We start from the raw sequence: 16,506 nt of genomic DNA, 5'->3' as shown, positions 1-16,506 counted from the left end.
AGGATATCAGTTGCAAAGTTTTTTCTTTTTCTTTTTAAAATGTAAAAATATTATTTAAACTATATTTTTAAACATGCTATTCCTTATTTAATGTGAAAGAGTAAATGAAAATAAAAACAATTATATTCTAAACGTACTAAATGATTATGATTGTTCTAAATGAATCCCCTATATAGAAACATATGTTGGTTCTTAAAGTTTATAGAAACATATGTTGGTTCACTTAACATATATTAGATACTTTTTGTTAAACTAACCATAAATTAATTAACAATCTACAATTAATATGTTTCATTCTTTCCTTAAATTAAAGCTACGGAATTACCAAAAGTGAATAGAATATATACTTGACAATTAATTATTTTCATAATAAATATTTGATAACAATTTAAATATCCTCAATTTACATATCCATAATTTAGATTATTTTCGTATATGTTATATTTTTGAATTTTTTAAAACAACTATAAATTACAAAAACTGTTAAAAGTCTCACAATGAAAATTTTGTGATCAATAGTTTCAAATTTTTGAAATTGGGAACTTAATATTTTAATTTCAAAATTTGAATTGAATTTTCAAGAAGGATTAAATTATTAAAATTTTAAAAGTCCCACACTAAAAGTTTTGTTATTAATGGTTTAACATTTTTGTTAAAGATACAAATAATCATAAAATCATATGATTAGGAAATTTCATTTAGTAGATACTCCTATTGAAAATATATTATATATCTACGTAAATATTATTTAAATTTAATTACATACAATACAAATAGAATAAAATAATTGTTTTAATGTATTTACCACAAAATGATTGTAAATAAACAAAAGTGATTTCTTTAATTAATGTATATGTCTCAATTTAATTTTACATGTAAAATTTTTATAATTTATAAATTATTCAATATATATTTCTTAATTTATTTCATAATATGAAAAATGTTAAACAAATAATAATAAGTAAAAATAATATGTATATAACATCAGATCTTTGATAAGACAGCTATGATCGAGCTGTCTTATCAGAGATTGAGAGCTAGTTGCGTTGGATTGGATGTGGTTACGAGAGAAGTCTCCAGCAGATCGGTGTACATCGGATCGAAAGATGAGACCTATAACGAGTTAGAACCGAAACTCGATTGTGGTGAAGGTGTCAGTGGTGCCGGTGATGGTGGGAGTAACGGTAGAAACTTGGTTATGTGGGTTTTTTCTTTCCTGGAGACTTTAGCGAAGAACAAGGTTTTAAAGGTATCAGCCAACGACCTTTGTGTTAAGGCGTCCATGTCCATAACTAGTGTATTACTCTACTATCCATACTTTGGTGTCCACGTTCACAATTAATTTTGTTTACAATTTAACATATATATACGAAAATGGATATTAAAAGATAGAGAATTTTATATATAGTTTATTATGACAATTATTTTTGTTTAATATATTTTAGATTTTAATACAAAAGTAAGTAAAACATAAAGAAGAATAAGAAAAATAATAAAAAAGCCAACATTCTCTTTCCTTTTAACGGTATAGTTATCCAAAAAACCAGTCGAAGCCACAAAAAAATGTCATATATAAAAAGTGTTTATGAATGTAAAAGAAACTCAAAATGTGTGCTAGAGAATAATCAACTTAGAGTTATTCGATATTGGACCAAAATTTTTGTTTTCAAAATGATTGTCTTCCTTGAAAGGTTTTTCTCCTGTCTCAAATCAGTAAACATGCCGCTAAGACCAAATAATCTGTTGCAGCATTAACTTGTACGTAATTAGTTAACCACCGTCACTTTGCAAATGTAAGAAGAACAACAATATGCCAATTTTTCTCCCGCCCACCTAGATACTCTATAATCTGTTTCCCCCAAAAATTTCCCTCGCTGGGACCAAGGTAAAAGCCCTAATCAAACAATCTTTAGAATCAATGAATGAACCTTGAGCAAATCAGCAAACTTTGCATTGAGTCCTGAAGAACGCAAAGGGTATTTTCCGAACTAATCCTCATCCATACTCGATGCCTCTGACTCACTTCTCACTCTTCGATAGAACAAAACATATGCGGCCGGACTCTTGATCTTAGGCTCATCTATAGGTGAAACACGGCTGTCATCAAACTCGTACCACTTGTTCTCGTCCATCAACTGCAAAAAGGAAATAGCCCCACACATTTGTCATTACACTCATTAGGCATGCACAAATAACAAAAGATCAAGTTAGATGGTACAAAACCTTAGCATAAGCAGTGTAGTGACCACCTCCCATACCACCGTAATGATTGCTAATCGCATACAGTTCGTAAAGATACGACTCACCCTCTTTATTCTTCACGTACTTGCTTAAATCTAAGTCATGAATCGGAAAATCCACGAACGTATCAATCTTACTCTTTAAAAATCTGGTATAGGCGAACCGTTTTAGGTGGAACACAAGAATCTCTGGCAACTTCCACAAGTTCAGCTTCTTGTTCGCTTGCCTGTGTTCTTTGCAAGCAGGACAACACCACATATCATCTGGTCCGAGAGGCTCTTCTGCTAGAAAGGCTTCCAAGCATGAAAACAAAGAAACCTTTTCCGCCACCGAGGAAGTTGCTTTATAAACCTCAGGTAGATCATTCAAGTAGCTGCTTGAATCATATTTTTCATGCTCTTTCTCGTCCCACTTGACTACGAGCCTTGTAGCACTAAGAGGATTCGGAACAAAATCGGACTCAAGTGGCTTGAGACTGGAAGAATAACGATCTAACCAGAAGACGCTGAAAGAAAACTCTTTTTCACCAACTGTAGTATCCTCTAAGCTTCCAGATGATGAATGAGTCCGGTGTAGCGGTGATAGCAATCCAGAAATAATTGCATCAATGTCACTTCCACTATGTCGTTCTGAGTTGACATAAGTAACAAGGGGAATTCCAAATAACTTTCCAGAAATCTCTGCGTCTCTGCCAAAATCAGACCTGTGAGATTTGAAAGATAGACAGAACCTAAAGAATTCTCGAATGCTTACTGTTTCTGCTCCGAGTGAAGAATCTCTAGTTTGGCTTTTCCTGGTCCTCTGTGCATCTGGTTGAACCTATATGCGACAATACGGTCGTTGTCTCTTATCTCACTCAGAGACAGCAGTGGAGTCTCAAGATATTTATAGACCTTGTGAGCATACACCTGAAAGGGAAAATCCAACATTTTAGTTGAGTCTTTTTACATGAACAACCTAAAAGACTCAGACAAAATTATTACATCTGCGAGTAAAAGGCTTTCATCGTCTTTCAAGCCGCAAGCGGCGCCTATTGCATTACTTAGATCTCCCAATGAACCATCTTTAGGAACTGTTACTGTGTATGGCGTCCGAAAACGGTTACCGTCGCCGTAAAACACTGAAACAGTCATTGACCGAGTGAGACTTGTTGGCAACGGCAAAGTTAAGTACATGAAGGGATCAAAGGTGATTGAGAATTTTCCACAATCTGGGCAGACAAGTGTTGACTTGTATTGTCCCTAAACGTGAAAACACATAAGAAACGGTCAGAACATAGAGAGAAGTGGCAGAAACTTCAAAGCTCATTCAGGAGGAATTGCGTACTTGGCAGACATCAACAATCACGGAGTCATTACGAGCCTTGTGATATTTCCACATTTCTTCGGCTACTTCATCATCTGGACGACCATCTGAATCTTTAGATTCAGTGTAAGTTTTTTGTTTAACCTTGTTCAAGTCTTCATGAAGCCCATCCAATAGGAAAGAAAGGACTTCCTGGAAACCAAAGAGTTAACATTATTAGTAAGACAATCTATTTTTCTCTTAGTTATCAACTTGAGAGTACATGACTTACTTGACAATCATGCTGATTATAACCACTAAATTGAGGTGCAAATCTATCAAGTTTTGTCTTAAAAAAGCGTGGCGCAACTGCATTTTTTCCAGAAGACCACAGCTTCCTCAGAAGCTCACCAACCGCAGTCGCAAGCTCACCCTGCATACCGACCGATTCTATAAATAAATTTTCACACGGGGGAAGGAAATATAAACAAACCAATTCAAGTTACTTACTCGCATTCCCAAAGGATTATCTTCATTTATGTCATCGCTGTAATCTTTCAAGAAATAGTCAACGAAAGGAGGCGTATGAGCTAAACACTGAAGAGTGCTATTCATAAAACACGTGTTTCCCAAATTATGCAATCCTCTTAAGCCTCTCTTTTCTCTTTCCCCAAAACCACTCGAGGAGTGACCATTAGCACCAGGCGTAGTATTGGTAGCATCTGATCTCGTAGGCCCTACAGGTACAAGAGCTAACTCATTGCCCGCCGAGCTCATGTCATACTTAGAAGACGCATTCTCATCAACTTCAAGAAGAATCTGCATAGGATACAAACTCTTCAGCGTGGCCTTTTAACCATCAAAAGCTGTCAGACACTTACATCATGGTCTACTTGAAGGCACGATTCCTCCAAGGTTCTTTCAGATGAAGGATCCAAGAGTACGCTTTTCTTCTTCTCGAAGTAATCCCAGATGCGAGCCTAGTTATACATATAATCAATCAAACACGGAGCAACCATTACAAGGAAGAATGAAGAGAACAAAGGTTAAGAGCAGACACCTTTTCTTTTGAGACACCTCTTGCAGAACAAACCAACTCATATAGTAGACCTACAGAAGCCTGATACATCACCATAATCCATATATATCAGAAGGGAACAAAGCACAAAGTGTTTCACTTTCCACAAAAACTTCATACCTGTTTGCTCAACCTTATGGTTGCACTGCTCTTGTCTCTACTGTCTGTCAGCTTAAGGCAGAGTGGATAAACCTCCACACTGTAGCTCTGAAACCTTTGACAGATTAACTTTCGCTGTATAGTAGGACCTCCTTTATACCTGAAAGACATAGAAACAGATGAGCCCTTTGAAAAAGTAGACCCAGTAGTATCAGAGGAAACAATAACCATTCCACGAGTTTTTTCCAAACTTGTTGAGGAACAAGAACGTAGTCGACGCCTTCCTCAAGCCTCCTACAAAGCTGCGGATCACTAGCGTCACTTTGGGTATCGATAATATCATGATTGTCAATCGGACCGGGCCTAGTAGGCTCTCTACTAGATCTCTGCCAGCTTGTATACCACCTGCATTAACATCAAGAATGTAACTTGTACAAGAAGCTTAAGATCTTCAAAATTTTTCAAACAAGAACCCAAGATCATGAGTCCGATGAGGTGCACAATTTGCATGGAGGGGAGACCTGTTAGAGATGACGAAATACAAGTTGCCCTCTTTCAGATTATCTCCGGCTTCGCTAATCAGCTCCGTCACAATACGTCTTTCTTCCTCGAGAGTGCACGGAACATGCGTTTCCATCTTCGTCGTGTTAAGATGCACGCAAGGTCAACGTACAGTTGTATCTAGAAGAAGACAGACCAGAGACCCCTTTCCTCTTCTCCCCCTTAACAGAAACAACGGCCAATCCCCAAGCGCCAATTTTTCGTTTCTTTTTCTATTCTTTATATTAATACATATATATATATATCTGTTTAATTTTTTCTCTTCGCAATTCTAATTGTTAAGACTTTTTCATTTTTGGACCAAAATATTTAAACATAAGTAGAAGAGAAATTCCCTTAGTAGCTATTTTTAGTTTATTTTCACAAAAGAGATTCCAATGAGAAAAATGACCAAAAAATATTTTATTAAATGACTTATAATTAAGGGGTGGAGTTTTGGAGATAGGGTTTCAAATTTAAAAAAAATTAAAATTAAAATTTTCAAAATAAAAAAGCTATTTTGGTCATTTTATTTTTTGAAGACTATTTTTGCGATAAAAATTCAAAAGTGACTATTTGAGAGAATTGTCCATAAATATATCGTACAAAGTCAAAATGATCAAAGAGTTTAATTAAAGAGGCAAAAAGATACTTATTATTTAAAATTAATTAATTTATATTTAGTGTTTATATTTGAAGGATGGAGTTTCACAAGAGATTACGGTTTAGGAACTTTTTTAAAAAATTAAAATAGTTTCAAAATGAATTTTCAGATTTAAACAATAAAAAGTAAAAATAAAAAAAACAGTTGGAATTAAAAAAAGGTATTTTTAAAAATAAAGAAAATTGTTTATTCAAATATTTATTTACATTTATAAAGCAAGGTTAAAAATGTCTTTTACCTCTTTAATGAAATCTATTTTTGTGTGATATTTGGGTCAAAATACCTATTTAAGGTCTTTTAGATTTTATATGTTAGTTTAAAAACTATTTTATGTAATTTGAATTCTAGATTTAATTATTAGTTAAGGAATTTATAAAATAGTTCATTTAAAAACTCTTATAGTCTTCCCACATCATTGAAATGCGTCATGATGGGTCAAAACCTGGATCAGAAAATAGAATAATTCTAAAATAGAGATGTGTTTCTCTCCAATGTATTCTTCTATTCTTACTTCTAAAAATGAATATTTTCAAAAAATTCTATTTTTATTTTACAACAAGTACGTTTTATTTATGACAGTTGAAAATCAACCGTATTTAGTTTTAATTTTTATAAGATTTTTACACAATTATAACTTTGTTTAAATTAAAATTTTATTATAATATTTTTAGGTAAATAAAAAGTGTGGTTCTAATGGTAAATTTCTCTGTCTGCTCCATCTATGACATCTTTTGCGGTTATCACCTTTGCTCTTTGTTAGCATCATGTTTTTTGTAACTTTTTTAATTCTGGTTTGTGGCAGTGGGCTCCTTTTCATCTGTTTTGGCAATGACACAGCTGGTTGCTTTTGAAATCATGCTCTGTGTTTATGGCTGGTGTGTTGTTTATGATACATTTGGTTGTGTCCCTGAATCCTTGTGTTGCAGTTGTTTATGATAGATTTGGTTGTGTCCTACTATTGTTTGCGTTCGGATTGCGATTTTGGACTGGACTTGGTTTCTTAGTTGTATTTCATTTCGAAAAATTGTAACTCGTTATATTTTTTTTTTCTTTTTGTTCTTAGGGAAGAATGATTATTGCTCATTTATGTGATGAGCTGAAAGAACTGAAAACAATTATGTGCATGGTAATATTCCTTTGCACTTGCAAACGCAATAACCGCAAGATTGAATGATGGGTAGGTAAATTTTTTTTTTTTTTTTGTTTATGGTCATTGCATAACATACTTTTATTGGAAATTGTCTTCTCTTAAGAATGAATGGGTGGTTTGAGACTATTGGAGATAAAATGATTCTTGGGAGTCAGATTCTTTTACCAATATGTGTACACTTTTTTAAGATAGATGTTTAATGTAGTATTTTTATTTCTTATATTGTGTATATACTTATTATTTGTTTTTTCCTTAATTATATATTTACTTATTTTATTTTTTTTGTTTTTATATCAAATGGTAATATTACGATAGATGTTTAATGTAATATTTATGTTTCTTCTATTGTATATTTACTTATTCTTTATTTTTTGCTGTAATATAATAATGGAAATGATAAAAATGTATAACTATAAATTTTTCAGATAGATGTTTAATGTAATATTCCATTTCTTATATTGTACATTTAATTATTATTTATTTTTCTTATATTATATATTTATTTATTTTAATTATTTTGCCTTTCATCAAATGGTAATATTATGATAGATGTTTAATGTAATATTTATTTTTCTTCTATTGTATATTTACATCTTTTTATGTTTTCTTATAATTTAATATAAAAATGTAAAACTATACATTTTTAAATAGATGTTTAATGTAGTATTTCCATTTCTTATATTGTGTATTTACTTATTTTAATTTTCTTCCTTTTATATCAAATAGTAATATTACAATAGATGTTTAATGTAATATTTTTGTTTCTTTTATTGTATATTTACTTTGTTTTTATAATGTATTAATGTCGTGTGGCATCTTTTGGAAGAAGGATTTTATGTTGAGATGAACATTCCATAGAGCCTCAAATAGTCTCTTTTATTAGTACTAGAGGTTGGTCCGCCCTACGGGCGGGTGAATTACACTAAACTATTTCATATTAGAATATATTTTAATTTTATAAAATATTTGAATATTTACTTTATATTAAAATAATAAATACAATCTATTTTTATTTCTTTTTATTCTAAGATCATATCATAACTTTTATTAAAAATTTTTGGTTTTAATTATAAAGATCAATAACATTTTTTTCTGAGAAAACAAAATTAATAAATTAAAGTTAATGAACATTTAATGATTTATATTTTTCTATTTGATTTATATTTCAATTTGATATATTTGAAGAAAATTTAAAGTAAGAATAATTAGTATATTTTTATACGGGTATCAGATTTTAATATTATTACAATAACTAATTTTTTCACGATAATAAATTACCACATCCACCTCCAAGCTAAATCAACTAAATAAAATGTAATGTGTTAAAATTATAAAAAAAACATTTTAAAATAATTTACAATTGATTTCAAAAAATATCACAAAATAATAATTAGCTTATATTATGTAACAATTTTATATTTGATTTTCAATTCATAATGATATTTTCTTTAATTTTTAGTGATTTTCTAACTATGTTTTGTAAATTATTTTAGCGATTGTTGAATTTTTTTATAAAAACTTATTTATTGGAAATTTCACGCATGTTGCTTGAAAATATTTTTATAGATAATGTTATAAATTAGTAAAGTATTACATTTCTAGTAGAATTTTACTTGAGTTTCATACACTACCCTATCATATCAAATTAATACAGTAGTGTCTGTACGAACGATTATTTGAGCTCTTAATGTTAATAATAGCTATGAATGTTTCAATGGCTGTTTATTTGTTTACATTTTTAACATCATTTTGTTTACATTTAGTGGATAATAACTGTGAGTTAGTATAAGTGGGTACTTATTTTACACATTGTAGGAAGACATTAAGTTGTTTGTGAACTTTGGCTTGGGCTTACCATTTGGCTTGTACTGCTAAGGAATATGTATTTGTAACTTAAAGACTTGTTGATCTTACTGTTAATGAAAACTTGCAATATTGTTATTTGAGCTTATTTTTTGTGAAGGGTGACTTTAGAAACTTGGTTTATTTTAGTTGTGTTATTGGAGCGTGGGTTATATGGTTTTTGTCAGAATAAAGCAGAGAAGTTTTTGGAAGAAGATCATATAATATATTTGAGCTAGCTTATCGATGATTAAGCCTTGCTTGCTCTACTTTCTCAGAATGTGTTAGCTTATGGAGTTTGTCTATTGATATCTAATAGTATGGGGGTGTTGACAATTACTATGATGAGTGTTGATATAAGAAAATGGAGAGACAATTGTTCGTAACTGCACCATAACTGTTTGTTACTTGACGATTTTAAGGAAATTTTTCGGATAAATATTTAGTAGAATTTCATGCATATATTCTATGTTTTTAAGGATATGAGTCCATTCATTAAGCTGTCTAATATTTTAATCCTTCTTATCCTTAATAAAAAATGCATCACCACGTACTTGTGGCTCTGTTTCGTTATCGTAAATAAACTAAAATATGCAAGTTCTCTATAACATTTCAAAGCGTCTCAGACATAGCTATTCCTAACAATGTGTTTGACTGTTTCGGTGTCTTCCCAATGAGTAGTTTTGCTCGTCGTTGTTATGAAACTGGACTCCTATCCAAGCTGTTTCCTGCAATGTATGTTAAAAAGCCAGGCTGATATATTAAGTTATATTGTTAGAAAGTGAAATCTTACTTGTAGCTTCCGTATTATCAAGTATTTTTATTCTCACAGGCTTTGTGAGTCGTGAGAGAGCCACAAACAACTGACCATGCCTACAAACTGGTCTTGGGAGATTGAGGGCAACCTGTGCATAACATACTCTTATTGGTGGTATTGCCTCTTTTGGAATATGAACGGATGCATATTGTCATTTGCGAATAACTGAATCCTTAGGAATAAGACTTTCTCGCCCACATGAATCCCTGTCAAAATCTTTGCCGACATTTGAGGGAGATCATTAGCTCAAACTTCAATGCACTACAACCGCAACACCGAGCTTGCAAAATTTAGGAAATATGAGAGATTTTTAAAGTAGCGAAGGCAGCAAGAGAACACCGTTGTAAGGTACCTATAACAGCAGTACAAACCTGAGATCAAAAGGTAATGCATCAAACCAAGCTTTTGGGAGGACTCCAATTTCAATGTAATTTGTAATGTTTTATTTTTCTGGAAAAGTACCTGAGGAGAAGGATATATGGTGGATCCAAGTTTCGACTTATTTCCTTAATCTACAGACAAAGGTTCTAACAACAGATATCCCAAACCAGAACCAGTTACTCCACCACCAGCATTAAAGACCAATAACCCCTTGCAAGCATGTATAGTTGTCGGCAAGATCTCTGACACTGTTAAGACAAAGGTCCACAATCTCCTTTCCAACTGCAACTATATAACTTCTAATCACCATTTGAATAATCAGTAAGAAGAAGAGAAAAATAAAATTTTCTCTCACCATTGGCGAAGTTGTTCCCAGAGATAAGTTACTCATGATTGAAAAGCTGCTAGTAAGTCCCGGTAGATTTCATAGATGACAATGGTCTCGAGATCAACAAAGACAGCTCCCAGAATATGGTTTCCGGCTCCATTTTTGCAGACAAAACTGTCGAAAGCGTCAACCGTCGTATCATTGCTAAAGAACCAAAACGAAGCTATGATCAGGTTCTTGGCTCAACAAAAAAAAAACTTTGAATCCATAGAAATTGGAAAAATTCTGTACGAAAGTGAATTAAACCAATGAGTTTCATTTTGTACTTTTTCATTTTTCTTGAGGGCTTAGTCCCAAAAAGGTAAAATATGCAAGGGAAAGTGTACTCTCACTCACCGGGTGTTGTTTGTGAAATGGGAGCTAGATGTTTCCACCTCAGCGTTCTTTCCAAAAATCGAACCAAGCCTTCGATATACTTTCAAGGTCTTCCATGTTTCGGCTAGAAGTTCCTATAAATCTGAAAAATGCCAAAAATAAGGTTTTGGCTTAGAAAGAGACAGAGATTGAAAGAAAACGAATAGTTTGGTTCAACGAATCACAAATGACCAAATTACAAATCAGTAGTTTGGTATTGATAATCTCACAAACGAAATCTCTTTGCAGTAGTCGAAAGAACATGCATTTTGAATCCGCCTCCTCTCCTTATATCCAGACCAATAAGCATGTATCCTCTCGCTGTGCTCTGGGATCCCAAAAATGGATGATCCTAAATAGAAGCTTTGCCTCTACCAAGCCGAGAAGAACATAACTGAAGAACATAGCGTAGTGAATGTGGAGGATGATATTGCTGATTTGTTGGTCATGGAAGTGAAGGATTTTTTTGTAGACTGTAACAGAGTGATATATATATAGGGCGAAGGCATGGAAATTCTATCGGCAAGTAGGTTTTGATTGCAGAAGCCATTAACATAGATTTGATGAAGCTTAATTATTCAGGCAGAAAGTTACACCAGAAATCCGGAGCGGCAGGAAATTTGGGGTTTCGCGAGTAGAAGAAGATGGAAGGACGTGGCTGTACAGATTTTCGGGAAATGTTTTGGGCTAGTTAAAGGCCTTTTGCAAATTGTTAATAATCTAGAGAGCGAGAGTTTTGTAAACGTGAGATGAAGAAATTGGAGAGTAACACGTGGAGAAAAGAACCAATCCCATTGGCTGATTTAAAGTGAGGACGTGGACACTCTCACCACTCATCTTATTCTCCTTTTAGTATAGTATAGATGATTATGGTGCTTACTGCTGATGATGTGGTTGAAACTATAAGTAAAATAACAATATTTATATCAAACTTAAATAATTCTTTATAGGCATTTTTCTTTGGGAAAATGTTCATTAAAATCGCAAAATTTCAAATTATGGCTATTAAATTAATGAATTCTTCTATAACAAATTAAAACATCAAAGTTTTTATCGACTTTTCTTTTAAATCACAAACTTTCGTTGACTACCAAATTAGGCATATCGTCAGATTAGTTAACTGGACTTTAAAAAATATTAATTTTTTTAACGCTGAATATATTATGCTATTACAAATTCTGAGAAATATTACAAGACGATTCTACAGCCGACAATTCTACCTGCCTTATGAAGATTCACGTCTGACTGTATCACCTGAGCCGCCCTAGCGGATCCATGCTTGACGGTACTCCTTGCGCCATGCTGCAGATCTCTTGTATGTCGTTTCTCCATTTCTCTTTTAAAAACTATTAATTAGACGTTACTTAATTAATCAGTGTTAAGTTAATGAAATAATTCTTTTCTATTTCATTAGTTTTGTCTTTCTTTATGGTATATTTTAGCAATAACTTGATTGATATTAAACGTGAACCAGTGATAACAAAAAACCATAACAAAGCATACTACCTAACCATTACATGATCCAAAACGAGTTCAGAAAGAGTGATAACCCAACAAATCATTACACAGTCATTACACAATAGAATACAAATCAATTTCAACACTCAATTTCTAGTGGAAAATCTTGTCCTTGTGATTAGCCTTGTGCTTGTGAAACTTCTCCCTAATTCAAAAATAAAAGAAAATGTATGAGACAAACAAAAATAAAATTTATCAAATTCAAATGAAAATCTCAACAACATACAAACCTGTTTTTTTGGTCGTTCTCTTGGCCTTTTAGGTTGACTCCCCACACAAATTTTTACAGCCTTGTTTATTGTGTCCATCTTCCCCACACTTAGCCTGTCAGAATTCTTATATGGCGTGTCAATGTGCTCTTACTTGATCCAGATTCATTCCTTCTTTTCCTTCTAGCATAATTACTTGGTCTTTCCGGATTGCCTCTTCTCCATGGTGGTGGCAAAACAGCTAGCGTATTCAATCTAGGCCACCCCATCATCTCTTGTACATGCTTATTACCATCCTTATATGTTTCTCGCCACATCTTTGTTATGTAATACTCATTCACATAAGCTTGCGGCATGAACACTTGCGGCATGAACACAAGGGATTCCAACCATCTGCAATTTTATGCAACAACAAGTCTTCCCATTCATAAACCACATAGTTAACACCATTGATCTCTATCTCATGCAAATTATTTCTGTCCATGTAACGGACGCAATGTTATGATAGTTTTATCACCCTTTCTATCTCGGCATGTGCTCTTTTTGTGAACCTTATCTTCAATCTTTCTGCAATAATGGACTTCTTTGCATTACGTACCATACATTGTTTCCTAATATCCTCTAGCAAATCTAGAAGAGATTTTTCCTTTCTTTCTGAATTGTCTTATTAAAAGACTCATTGAGATTATTGAGATTGTTATGGCAGCATGTTCCAATCCTAAAAAATGCTATAGACGATGATTTGGGATCAGTGTTTTGTAAAGAATTATAAGCATGATGATTGAACCTGTTTAGTGCTTCTGAATTGTCGGTAAACTCTCCTATTGTGTAGCTGCGAGCTATCTTCCAAACCAGGAGTTGTGGTTCATGATCATGAGTATCTCTTTTCCATTTCTCCATTATGTTTCGAGCACACTGTCTATGTTCAGCTTGTGGAAGAATAGTGTGAACAGCCAAACTAAACCCTACAACAGAAAAATACGGATATTAAATCATCAAACAAACAAAAAGATGAATGATCCAACAATTGCATCACTACTAACCTTCTGTTTATCTAAAAGGCGCTTCTTCCATCTTCGAGACTGTTGGGGTCAAAATCGGTAATGAAAATATCAACTGAAAGTTCCCAAGAAATCTTTCTAAATAAAGATTAAGAATACGAAAAAACTGAAACTTCATATTTTTAGACTATTACGCGACAAGCTCCTAGCAAAGGATCATTCAACCTCTCGAACAGACGATTACGAAGCATCGAAAAAACTGAACCAACATCGTCCGACCCGCCATCGGGCAAGTTTCATAAGCCAAGTCCAACTCTCCCAATGGCGAGTTGGATCGACCAATCCAACTCTCCATTAGGCGAGTTGGATGAACCACTTCCAACTCTCCCCATGGCGAGTTGGATCAGCCTCGTCCAGTTCACCATTAGGTGAGTTGGATCAGTCGAGCACCATGCACCCTCGTCTCCGGAGCTCCCCTCCCCCTTTTGGGTCTTGGTCAAACTGTCTCTTGTTTCGTCTTGATCAGAGTTAACGTTGAAACTTTACGATAGAAACGACAAAGACTTATTTTCTCGTATAAGTTTGGATCAATCGTATAAAACGTAATGGTTAACTTAACAACATGGTTATCTCGGCTATACGATTAATTTCGGCTATATTCGTAAAACCGACGTCACGAAAGGTAATTCTTCTGAAAAAAATCGTAAAAACGTTTTAGTCGAAAAACGGCCCAAAGGGTCTAAAGCGCGGGAAGAGCCCACTTACGGGGTTTTACGAGAATCAGGCCCGAAGTCACTATGACAGTTTATTGAATATTCGCGAGAAGAGATAAATGTCAAGTTTGAAGATAAATGTCAAGTTTCAAGGGATAATCATAAAGATCAAGAGAAAATTAATTATTTTCGCGAGAAGATAAACTCGCCGACAGCTCTTAAGGCCAAGGCTTTACCCGTTGTAAACGCTCATACGCAGATTCGAATAAGACCTTCTTAGCTCCCTTTTCGTTTTATTCAAGTTATTGTTTTCGTCTGTTTACGTTATATGATTGCTTGAGGTTTGGCTTAGCAGAAATATGGGACCTCTGGGATATTTAGAGTTTCATAACTTTCCTAATTTTACGGAAAATGACGGTGTGAATTTTGGTTCCCACAGTTCGGCGCTAGAATGATGGGAGGTACAGATCTATCTAACTCTTAGCCGCAAACGCTCGATCAGAAGTTTCCGCCAACTCGCTTCATAATTTCTCAAACAATACTCTATGTTCATAGATAGAGAAACTTTCGAAGTCGATCTCTGGAGCCTGGCCCAGAAAGAAGACGAACCTCTCTGTGACTTTTTGAATAGATTCACGCTCGTCATGGCGAGAGTTAGCGGGATAAGCGACAAAGTGGCAATAGACGCGTTCAGAAAGACGCTCTGGTAAAAGTTGAAGTTCAGAATGTGGATAACTTTCGGCAAGCCGCAGTTAATCCAAGATGCTCTCCTTAGGGCTACGAGTTACATCACCATCGAATAAGAGATGAAAGTTTTATCGTAAAAACATAAGTCGACAAAAACATCCTCGAAAGATGCAGCATAAGACCAAAAGTCTAAAAAGAAGAACTCTCGTAACGACAAGTATATCCATCACGAGAGGGAATAACTCTAGGGGCACATAACTATGCCATAAAATCCGAACAATGAAGGATGTCGAGAAATATGTGGACTCAAAATTCAGGTTACGATGACTCCGTCTTCTGCGATTTCCACCAGACGCGAGGTCACTAGACCGTGAACTGCAAAGCCCTTGGCGCGAGGCTTGCCGCGAAATTACTCGCAGAAGAAATCTCCGAAGTCGCCGGTATCAAGGATCTCATCCGCGATTCCAATCACCCGCCAAAAAATGATAAAACCTCAGAGAATTCTTCTCAAGGGAATCAGTCAGGCAAAAAGCGCGGAAGAAGTCATGACGATAAAATAAACGACAATAATCTTCAGAGAGTGAGCATGATCATCGGTGGGTCGTAGTACTGCCATTTCACGGTATCGTCCATCAAGGCTTACCAGCGGGAAACTGAAAAAAGCGCGAGTTGGCCGACCGTGTCTCCACCTAATATCACTCAAATTACCCTAAGGAGTGATTTGTACTCTCTCAAGTTAGAGGTTCAGTTGTAATACTTAGGAATTGAATCCACAGAGGAAGATTATACAATAGATTTGTAGTTTTCGAAATAAAGCTAGACAATTATTATTAAAGCAGTAAATCAGTTGAACAAAGTAGTTGTTCGATTGAATGGTTTTTGGTTGTAAACTGTATGTGGAAGAGCTAGATTTGGGATAATTCTCAGGTGTGACAACTATGCAAACTTAATTAATTTATTTAGGAATTATAAATTATATGTTCTTGAACTCAAGCTTAAGTATAATCTATCAACATTCGTTTGTTTTTATTATTTAATGTCTAGATCTAAGATCTAAGTTGTCGCTTATTGATCTTGAGAAAGTGTCGATCGATGATTCTATATGAATGTCGATCGATACACCTTACAGCTTGTCGATCGATGCAACTATTAAGTTGTCGATCGATGTTCTTTCTAGCACGCTTTGCAAACAGGTCTGATAAGTTCTCTAATCTCCTAGACCAACTTTCGTGTGTATCTAGTTAATTAGATCATTCTAGTTTAGTTTCAGGCAATCAACCGAGCTTCCGCTGGCACCAGTTAAACCTAAGATCTAAGTTTAGGGTGATCAATCCTAGACTTAGCATTAAGAGTAACTAGATGAAGAACTATTTTAAACATCCTAACAATCAGTTCATATTAGCAATTCATAGATCACCCTTTGAAGAACCCTAATCTAACAGTAGGACTACTCAGACATATTCATAAGATACATAGTCAGGATGTTCTGAATAATACTTAAATGTAATGAATGTGAAAAATAACAAGACAAAGCAAAGAA

The 16,506-nt window shown here is 34.0% G+C and overlaps 1 protein-coding gene and 1 long non-coding RNA gene across 3 annotated transcripts; both read right to left on the bottom strand.

The window, feature by feature from the left end:
• Window positions 1-1,285: 1,285 nt before the first annotated feature.
• Window positions 1,286-6,959, bottom strand: LOC125608910 (putative ubiquitin carboxyl-terminal hydrolase 11). The gene is made up of 12 exons (XM_048779549.1): window positions 5,224-6,959; window positions 4,931-5,107; window positions 4,724-4,862; window positions 4,586-4,645; window positions 4,407-4,505; window positions 4,036-4,344; window positions 3,818-3,958; window positions 3,568-3,738; window positions 3,225-3,482; window positions 2,995-3,149; window positions 2,224-2,929; window positions 1,286-2,135 (listed from the first exon to the last, which is right to left on the bottom strand). The coding sequence occupies exons 1-12, from the start codon at window positions 5,337-5,339 to the stop codon at window positions 1,989-1,991; spliced, it is 2,478 nt and encodes an 825-aa protein (XP_048635506.1). The 5' UTR covers window positions 5,340-6,959; the 3' UTR covers window positions 1,286-1,988.
• A 2,434-nt stretch (window positions 6,960-9,393) lies between these two features.
• Window positions 9,394-12,770, bottom strand: LOC106356901. Of its 2 annotated transcripts, XR_007339488.1 has the most exons (6): window positions 11,069-12,758; window positions 10,821-10,941; window positions 10,452-10,628; window positions 10,178-10,378; window positions 9,692-10,086; window positions 9,394-9,626 (listed from the first exon to the last, which is right to left on the bottom strand). It is a non-coding gene; the product is annotated as an uncharacterized LOC106356901 (long non-coding RNA). The 2 variants fall into 2 exon arrangements; XR_007339487.1 differs by having other exon boundaries at window positions 9,394-10,086; window positions 11,069-12,770.
• Between the last annotated feature and the right edge of the window lie 3,736 nt (window positions 12,771-16,506).

Source organism: Brassica napus, chromosome A5 (genome assembly GCF_020379485.1).
Source record: "Brassica napus cultivar Da-Ae chromosome A5, Da-Ae, whole genome shotgun sequence".
In the NCBI taxonomy this organism is placed as follows: Eukaryota; Viridiplantae; Streptophyta; class Magnoliopsida; order Brassicales; family Brassicaceae; genus Brassica; species Brassica napus.
The sequence above is the reverse complement of the archived record's forward strand: the minus strand, read 5'-3'. Positions and strand labels throughout refer to the sequence as shown.